The sequence below is a fragment of the Lampetra planeri genome, chromosome 27, assembly GCF_965212315.1.
Source record: "Lampetra planeri chromosome 27, kcLamPlan1.2.h2, whole genome shotgun sequence".
Taxonomy (NCBI): domain Eukaryota; kingdom Metazoa; phylum Chordata; class Hyperoartia; order Petromyzontiformes; family Petromyzontidae; genus Lampetra; species Lampetra planeri.
The window spans coordinates 5,883,113-5,893,059 of NC_136133.1; the positions used below are offsets into that span (position 1 = coordinate 5,883,113).

At 46.8% G+C, this 9,947-nt stretch overlaps 1 protein-coding gene across 1 annotated transcript; it reads left to right on the top strand.

Annotated features, from left to right (window-relative positions):
- Positions 1-606: 606 nt before the first annotated feature.
- FTH1 (ferritin heavy chain 1) lies at positions 607-3,846 on the top strand. Its single transcript, XM_078607358.1, has 4 exons — positions 607-1,089; positions 2,837-2,983; positions 3,202-3,327; positions 3,476-3,846. Exons 1-4 carry the CDS (start codon positions 988-990, stop codon positions 3,629-3,631), a joined length of 531 nt encoding a protein of 176 aa, XP_078463484.1. The 5' UTR covers positions 607-987; the 3' UTR covers positions 3,632-3,846.
- Positions 3,847-9,947: the final 6,101 nt, after the last annotated feature.

Here is a 9,947-nt window from a genome sequence, read left to right on the forward strand (position 1 = left end):
CATTCTCAAAGCGTCAATTGATGAAGGCCACACACAACACCGTTCAGTCATGGGGTTGTTTTTTTGCGACCATACTTCACCACGCTGGTCAGTTCGGGATGGTGAAAGGGGAGATGGCATAACCCCGTTCTGATATCACTTTCCACTCATCACTTCACTCATGGCTGAAGGCCACACACAATGTCAATAATGGAGATGGCATGACCGGTTCTGATCAAATCTGTCCCGTCACTGAGTTTGTGTGCGGCTACCTGGTTTATTCCAGGATGTACTCCGTTTATATTTTGTATGTTACGGTTGCACCCGACTTAAGAGCCGCATGGCTCACAGGGCTATACCAAATAAATGATTAAATAAATAAATGAAACTCGGTGCGGTGTGTTAACATCATCACTGGGGAGACAAAAGCGGCCGGGCGTGGTGCCTGGCCAGCCACTCCCCCCCCCCCCCCCTCTTGTGCCACAGTGCCAGCCTTCATAGGTTTGCTACTCGCTAACAGCACATGCCCTAACAATCTGTCCCGGCTATACGGGGGGTAGTGCGGGACGACGACCTTTGTCTTTGTTTTGTGTCACGCGCGTTTTTTGTGTGTGCGAGAGCCGCCCACCTCCTGGAATCACGATTCCGTATTAGAGTCGCAAACTCTCCGCGAATCGCGATTCCGTCGTTAGAGTCGCCCGCTGGGCAGGAATCGCGATTCCGTTAATAGTGCCGCGCGCTGGGTAAGCGGATCGCGATTCCGTGGCTCCTCCCCCACCTCCTCGCTGAGTATAAATAGAGGGAGCCTCAGCTTCGTGCGCCACAGTCGAGCTGCGTTCCTGCTTCAACAGTGTTTGAACGGAACACCACTTCGACTCTCGCCGCCTCAACGCTTCGTAAACGAGCAGACGTCAATAACTCCTGTTCACAAGCCAACCCTTTGGGCCTGTTTGTTAAAACAGCTCTTTGTTTATTTGTTACGCTCGCAAACGAGAAGCAAGAAGCACGATGACTTCCCAGGTTCGCCAGAATTACGCGCAGGATGTGGAGGCGGCCATCAACCGTCAGATCAACATGGAGCTGTCTGCCTCCTACGTCTACCTCTCCATGGTAAAGCACACAAATAACCCAGCTGTCCACGTAGGGGGAAGAAGCCCTCTTTATCGCGTGGCGAACGTCAAGGGCGTGTGGTGAGGCAATGGCGGGCTTTGTTAGAGGGGACGGGCAAAGCGGTGTTGGCGTGTTTCGGGCGACGGAATTAATTGGGGTTATCGAGGCGGGTTTCGTTCGTTTGTTTGGTTCAGGAGGGTTTCGTGTGTGGGTTTGTTTTTTTTATTGGCGAGCGAAGAGGCTGTGGCGGTGTTGGTGAAGATTAACTTTTAAGGGGAGGAAATAGGTTTTGGTGGGGTGGCAAGGGCTCGTTAACCGAGCCGTGCCACCATCTGGAACGAAGTTTGTTTTTTTGTTTCGAGGTGGATGAGGTGTGTTGTACTGGTGGTGGTAGTAGTAATGATGAACGAGGGGGGGGGGGGTTGTGGTGGTGGTGGTTGTGGGCGATGAGGTGGCGACGATGGGTCGGTGGTGACCGAGGCGGGTGCGAAATGGCGGCCGTGGAAAATAAATAAATAACGGCTGATGCGGAGCGCGTTTGTTAAAATTTACATTTTTACTAAAACTTAAAAATAAAAAAATCTTGAGTGGTAGCGCATTGAATCGTCTACCATTCTGCTTTGTATCGTCGTCTGTGAAATGTGAACGTTGTTTTGACGCGTTCCCGTCTTTTTTTTGTTGTTAAATGTAATTTTACATTCGTTTGCGTTGCGAACACGCAGCATTCAAAAAAATCTCTCCATCGGCTCTGCCCATCGACAGCAGCCGCTAAAGCTTTCGTTATTTTGGTAATTTCCCCTCCCCCACTTCCACCCAAGCCACTCGTGCACATGAAGGACTAATCGTCGTCTCACAAAGGGTTGCGACCGACCCTCCGGTTAAACAAACTCTAATCCACTGCTGGATGAATCCACCACCCTTCCATCTCGACGATGCATTGTCACCTTACTTGAAGGTCACGACTCGATTGAGATACATTTGGGGTTGTGGATGTAATTTAGGACAGTTGGGGGGGCCAGGGGGCTAATTGATAGACAACGAGCAGAAATTACCACGTGGAAAATAAAACGTCTCTCGGTGGCCGGAGAGAAATATTTGCGAGCAGAGTAGTTTCTTCAATAAATGAAGCTTACCAATGTGGCTAATTAAGCAAGTGTTTGTAGTTAAACGAGAGTTTGTAGATGCCTCGGGCCAGCTGGCCTGGGAAGGGTTTAGGGGGGCATTGAATGGAGCGAGATGGGCGTTGGCTTGCCACGGAGAGAGGGTTCGCGTGACAGGCAAAGAACACTTTGTTACTTGGGCAAACGTGGGTCAATAATAGGTGGCGTGTGGAAACGTGCTCGAAATGACCGCATAGGGGAGAAGCTGTTTACGCTTACAGTATGTAATTAAAAAAACTCGTCTAGCTGGCTTACAGCAGAAATGTTTTTATTTCAGTCATTGGCTGGCTTTTTGGAGAAAATGCCCCTTAAGAGTTGGAAAGGGGGGTGAGGGCAGAGCGTTTTTGCCTTAAATAGTTGGGAGATTTGTCCATGGATACTTAATGCAAACATTCGTGTAATGTTTCTGCATGTAATTCCATGGGTAGCCACATGGGGGTGACTTGTGATTTTAGTCAGAAGCACAGGTCTATTGCTGTAGCGCTTGGCCCGCAGCATACACACCCAAGGTGGCGTCTACAATAATAAAAGCTCGTAAAATGACTGAGAGCGTCGTGAATAATCCTGTTGTTGCTTCGTATTTGCAGGCATACTACTTTGACCGTGATGACGTGGCGCTGAACAACTTCTTCAAGTTCTTCAAGGAACAGTCCCACGAGGAGCGCGAGCATGCTGAGAAGCTGATGGCCTACCAGAACAAACGTGGCGGGCGTGTTGTCCTCAAAGACGTGAAGGTATTATTCAAATATATTTTTTGGTGAAGTTTCGCCTACACGTTGACTTATCCCGCACCTCAGATTAGCACGGTTAACTACATACGGTGCGTGCAAAAGAAGGCCTGCATGCATCTTAGTAGCGTTAAAGCTATTGCACAAAGCGTGGGGGGGGGGGTTGTGGTGTTGAAGGTAACGTAGAGACGTTTCACATTTCCCTTGTGTGGGTGTGCGTGTAGAAACCTGAGCGTGACGAGTGGGGCAGTGGGCTCGAGGCCGTGCAGCTGGCGCTGCAGCTGGAGAAGAACGTGAATCAGTCGCTGCTGGATTTGCACGCCCTTGGCAGCAAGGAGAACGACCCTCAGGTACGCTGCTGGAGGGATAGTGGAACACATGTGCCTCTCAACCTTTCCCGTTCTGATGACGTACTTCGTTTTGAATCTGGTTTAATGTTTTGATTAGCATCTCTTAACAATGCTTTAACTATGTCTTGTGGTTTTTAATGTTCTGCAGCTCTGCGACTTCCTGGAGAGCCACTACCTCGAGGAGCAAGTGGAGGCCATCAAAAAGCTTGGGGATTTCGTCACCAACCTCAAGCGCCTTGGAGCATCGCAGTCTGGCATGGGAGAATATCTGTTCGACAAGCTCACCCTTGGCAGCAGCAGCTAAATCTCCATCATAACGTTAACACATGACAACGCGTTAATGTTTAGTTGCTTTGCCATATTTGCTTCCTAACGTAGCAGGGAGTTAAATGTCGATTCTTCATCCAAAGTGCTTTTGTGATGGTTCTCCCCCCCCCCCACCACCTCTACCAGTTGCTTTCGCTGCATGTCATGTGTGTAACATTCTAAGCAAAAATAAAAATTGACAAGCATGATAAATTGTGTTGTGTTTGACCAAGTATGCTTTAAGTATGGAAATTTAATTATGAACGTTGACTAATTTAGTTTTTCTTATGACATTTTAGCGATGTCCTTTTGACTGTCCAGCATTGAAAGAGATACCTATTAATGGTGCCACACGAGATGTGCAGACATTTTGGGGCTGCCTACAGCATTGCCATATCCCATGTGCAATGGCGTAACTAAAAGGGTGGCCTTCAATGTGCTGCCCCCCCTCCCCGACAATACTCAAATGTGAAAACACTCCTTACAAGGTGGTGGTGTGGACCTCACTGATGTCTTATTGCAAAAGTGGGGCCCTCCCTCTGAAAATTAGTGAAGAACACGGCACTACATGCTTGGCCAAGATGTGACCAGTCCAAATGTCACTTCGGCTTATCGTGGCAGACTGATCCACAAATGGTGTGATGTGGCCCACGACCTTGTTAGGTGTGTAGTGCAACAAATATAATTGCATTGTTACGCTGATGTGCATCAGATCATTGCGATTCAGAAAATGGAGCACATCCACCTCACCAACCAGAGTTGGCACCAAATTACTGAGTTTTTTTGGATTGAAGGGATTTCAGGATTAGGCCAACCATTCAAAATTAAATTCGGGGACTGAAAAGCCATGCCCCAAAAGAACAGAATTAGAGATGCCACGACGAATGGCAGGACCGCTGGGATTTCTGCGTTCGATCAGGACCAAACTACTTTGAGGGTGTTAAATTTGATCAGGTATGTCCTTTAATTTTGTCTCAATTAAAATGGCACCCGGTGCTTTTTTTTTAATCAACCCTCGTAAGTTGGAGCTTCTTTCGCAAGCCGTATACGTGGCCAATCGTGCTAATCGGCATACCTGTCCAACCCCCGAGTGCCTCCCTTATTACAGACCAATTCAGAACGAAGGCAAAATGTTAAGGTTAAGTGTCTCGTGGCACTTTATATAGCACATCACTCCCATATGTTTCAATAAGCAAAAGGTGTCGGGCTGGACAATGAGTGCATTTTTTTAATCCTTTATATTAAGTTCACTTGCGCGCTTACGACCGTGCAAATCTTTCGGTCGTTTTTTAACCCTCTTCCCGTGATCCAATCGAGCTGACATTTTGCACACAGACTCGTGCGTGATAATTTATTTTCGTGAAATTTTTTTTCATAAATTTTCAACTTTTTAGGAAAAAAAAAATTTTCATTTAATTCAAAATACCAATGTGATAAAAATGAAACTCTTATTCAAGAAAAACAAATGAATAATAAAATAATACCGATGCCACGCATATAAAGGATTTATAGTGAAAAACTTTGTTTTTACGGGTTAATTTTTTCCCCTCCAAAATGAATCTTCACATGTCCGACAGGCAAGGGATACGCAGCGTGCTGACGTCTGTTTTGGTTGTGGTTTCCTCTAAGTGTTAATCCCGCTGTCAAATCTCCATAGCTGTCAACCCCTTACCAGTGCCCTACCTAAAGACCAATTAAGACCTCATTGGCCACCCCGTGCCCTTATAAATCTCAATTTTCATCCTAAAAAATCCCATCGCAAGGGAAAAAAAGTTGCCCGTATTGCAACAGGTGTACGGCGTATGGACCTGAAAACTCTAAAGAATACGGGGTAAACCCTATGGGTTGGTAGCTATGCAATCAGAGGTGCGGGGTTAACTCGTTAGCAACAAAAAATACACGGTAACTGTAAAAGGAGCAAGGCCGTGCGTTTTGGAGTTGTAAGCAAGCACGATTTATTCACAAAGTCACGTACATCTAGGAAGTGAACAACATAACGTACTGCTGGGGTCAATCCACCCAATTTAGTGGAATGTATACACAAGCGAGTGGCAATTTTAACCAATAAACCATCGCGACGATCGGCAAAATCACTGCCGTCGCATCGAGTGTCACCTAATCAACATCGTTAGGGTCACTGTGTCAGAAGCCACGCCACGTAGACACGATCGCGTGAATTGGCCGTACTTCGAGCAATCACCACAAGCAACCTCGGCAGGTGTCCGTACAACGGTATAAAATGAAGCGTCGCGCGCAAGCGGTGTGTATTAATTAATGCCACCGAACGCGTTGACACAGAACGTTTTGAATCACGTGCAATTGTGGGGCACACAACGTGCTACTTTCCGACGAAGACCCAGAATGCCACGGGCAGCCACCACTCGTTACAAAAAAAACTCACAATTGTCGTCATTCCGTACGAAACGTACCGTTTGCACGGAACGGATGTTTGGCGCTTTGCAGTTACGGGTGTTTTTTTAAATCCTTTATATTAAGTTCGCTTGTTTGCTTAGGACCGTGCAAATCTTTCGGTCGTTTTCTAACCCACTTCCCGTGATCCAATCGAGCTGACATTTTCCACACAGACTCGTTGTGCGTGACAATGAATGCTCGTGAAAATGTTTTTCCAAAATGTTACACTTTTTAGGACAAAAATATTATATTTAATTACCAATTGCTTAATGGTGCAATGCAATCATCTGACCCATAGGTGGCAGCCATCTCAAGCCAGAGGACGAGAGGACTCTAGCCGCCACGCATATAAAGGATTTATAGTGAAAAACTTTGTTTTTACTGGTTATACTTATTTTGCGAATGGACTTCTTTTGTTCAAATAGGTGTCGTTAATTCAATGGAACGTCGCTTGGGAAAAATCGACAAGACAACTACAAATGCCGACGAGGTTTCCCTCGTTATTCGCGACGAGGGACACGTTCCGGAAATGCTCGTGAAGAGTAAATTTGGCGGATAATGATATTAGCCAATGAAAATCTTTTAAATGAATTACCTTAAAAAAATACATAGCTAAGCTTTATCTCTCATCATTGTATCTCTTCATCACTTTATCTCGTCGCATTCTCATTACTTTATCTCATACCTTTATCTCTCATCACTTATCTCATCGCATTCTCTCTTATCGCTTTATCTCTCATCACTTTTGCTCTCTCTCGACGCAGTCGCGTAGCATTCCAGATGCGATTCGCGGATGGCCAACATCGCGGATGATAGCGGGTTCGCGAATAACGAGGGAATGCAATCGGCCATTAAAAAGCGTATCCTACTCGCCGACGGAATGAAACAGCAACGCGTCCTTTGTATTTTGTCGAAACAAAAAGCGTTTTAGGATGCAGCGAATGGGTTCAACGTCAGAAAATCAGCGAATCGTAGTGGATTCTACCCCACTTGCTGTTACGACCGGGACGCAACAGGAAAACAAAATAATGCGTCGAGTACACACGTTGAGCCAGTACTGCAGTTGGCTGACGATGAGAAACAATTAACATTTTTGTAAAACCATAAGTTATTCAACGTTTTTGTTGTTGTTTAAAGAAGACCCAGCACGATGCAATTCATTACCGCCGGGCACCATCGACGGATCACCCGTTACAACAACACCACCCGTTTAGCGCACAGGTGAAACAAAACATGTGGCAACACGGACCACCACCCCGACACACGCCTCAACAACACTCCCACGGCGCCTTACAGGAATTTAGCTTTCTTGCTGGCCCCCCGCTGCCACGCCGAAGTGGAACGGCGCTCGGAGCCACCGAGTTCGTTGGTACCTTGAAAGCCACCCGAGAGACCGTGGGGGCCTCTATAGAGTGTCGCCTGCCTCAAAGTCGCTGTGGATTGAACGCTGCTGCTGCTGTAAATATAACGATGGTCGTGTTAAAAACGGCGGGGGCACACCACACGGCAGAGGTCGCAACCGGGTACCCGATACCCGTTCCCTACCCGATACCCGGCTACCCGTACCCGGCCGGGTACGGGTACCCGTTTGCGACCCTGGTGAGGCCGGGTACGGGTAGGCCGTGAGTCACTGGTGAGTCACCGTTTGTCACTCATTTCCCAACGTCTTGTCTCTTCTCACGATTCAAGTTCCTAGAATCAACCCACCTGCGCCTGCAACATGGCTTCATTCCAGAGGTCGCAATCAGGTACCCGATACCCGTACCCTACCCGTACCCGGCCGGGTACGGGTAGGGTACGGGTACGGCCGGGTACGGATACCCGTTTGCGACCCTGGTGCGGCCGGGTACGGGTAAGGAATCAAAACCCGTTTGCGACCTCTGCCACACGGAGAAGCCAAGCAAGGCAGTGAGACGACCCTGGCTTTGATACGATTTACGGTACCCTAGTTACTACAATGTTGCAGATTAATCAGCGGTTTTAACTCCAGCTGGACTGGCACCTCCGGGAGGAAGCAACACCGCTAACAACTTAGTCCCAGCGTTTCCATCCGTTGGACAATCGTGCGCCACCGGTGCAAAGTTGTGCAGCTGCGGGCAATGGAGTACAAAATTGTGCTTTGACTGTGCAGCCGTGGCCTAAGGGGGCATCGCCGGAACGTCTAATTTTCGTGGCGCTAACGAGAGCAAAGCGAGTGCTCGCGTGCGAGATGTTTATCGCGCTGGGCGGCGGGGGGGGGGGGGCAGAGTGAAAGTCACTCCAATGATTGCTTGCTATTCATTCGCAAGAAGATGCACAACTTGGTTGCAATCAGAGATATCCAGGCAATCACGTTTTTGGGGAATTACGTTTTAAAAAAAAGGATTTTTGGGAACGGCTTGGTGGCACGAATGATTGCTCGAGCATTGACCGGGCCTTCGACCGCCTCGCTCATTCCGCTGGCTTCGGAGTAATGTTTTAAACGAGTAAGACGTCTTTTGATGCCGAAGTGCCCGATGACGGTGTGGTCATTAGTATTTGCTCTCTGTTAGGGGATTTATAAACGATTTGGTTTAGAGCAGTAGTTTAAATGGAAATGTCAGGCTTCCTCAGTCGTTTTGCTCAGGCATCGCGACGAGCAACTTGGGAACGGACAGGCCTGGCTTCCCCACGCTGTGGGTGTTGCTTTGACCATACTTCACCAGGCTGGTTAGTGCGGGCTGGTGCAGGGGGTGCCAGCCTCGAACCAATTGAAAATTCACTCGCCACTTATGTTAAGCCGTGGCCGGGAATTTAACTTAGGTCCCTGGGTTAACCAGGGGGCTCTCTCCAACCGTCACTGGCTATTGGCTTAATAAAAGTGGTTGTGCAGTTATGGGGAAATACTCTCCATACTGACCTCCATATTTATATATCTAATAAGCAGAACAAAAATATTACTCTTAATACAATGAACTTAAATACAACAGCTGTCATTATGCGTTAACTACTGGCAGATGGCTGTGTGTCACGACTAATGTGGAAAGCTGGAAAAACTTGAGTAATTACAGTAATGCTGAGTCTGGGGTCGGGCCAAAACCATAAGACGATGTAGTTTTGGCCGATAACACTCAATTAAAACCACGTCGCATCAGTGCAGGGATCACGTGGCTTGCTTGAGCCACAGGGCAAAGTAACTGTTGCAAGTTCATTGTCAAAAGAATAGTTCCGTGGTTTTTTTTTTCAAAGTTTGGGGTGCACACCGTTTGTGTGTGCAAGGTTCTCGCTGATGCGTGTCACAAATTCACAGCTTTGTCGCGTTTTGATCGTTTTTCCACCCCCCATCGCTCTGTTTGAAAAATATTCTTAAAATTCTGACAATGCCAGGAATTAAAGGAATTACACAAAGGAATCTTTCCTTTGGAAATCATCTCCGGTTTTTTTTGTCATTTGCCCTGCTAATCCGAGCATTTGAGAAAGTGAAAAAATCATCGGTATATTTAAATGCAATGATGTTAACTGTGAATGTGGCATTTTTACAACTGCTGATGAAAATATTTTTCGGTGAGGTACAAAATCTAACGCAGTTGGATATTAACACTATCGCAACGATAATTTACATCCGTAAAGCTGTTGTTCAACACTGGCGTCTATACCATGCTTGACATTTGCAAAGATTAATTGCTTGCAAAGATTTAATTGAGCTACGCTTGCAAAGTGTGTGTGGATGTATAATTGCTTTTAGATTTGGACGAATTTACATTTCACGGTTTTGTTATTTTGACAATCTTCTGAAAAACATTCATCTAGCCGCACGGGAAAGTATTTCTTCTTCCGTTTAACACGTGGTAGGCTTACACGACCAATTTTAGCCGTAATTGTTAAGGGTTGTCACGTAAACAAAACGTGCTAATTAGTTACTAGTTCAGAGCACCTGTATGTCG

Bases quoted from the DNA above. Each gene is read 5' to 3' on its own strand.
- FTH1 (XM_078607358.1), top strand. From the start codon at position 988: ATGACTTCCCAGGTTCGCCAGAATTACGCGCAGGATGTGGAGGCGGCC. The intron at 1,090-2,836 runs GTAAAGCACACA...TCGTATTTGCAG, and splicing joins CCTACGTCTACCTCTCCATG to GCATACTACTTTGACCGTGA. The intron at 3,328-3,475 runs GTACGCTGCTGG...AATGTTCTGCAG, and splicing joins GCAAGGAGAACGACCCTCAG to CTCTGCGACTTCCTGGAGAG.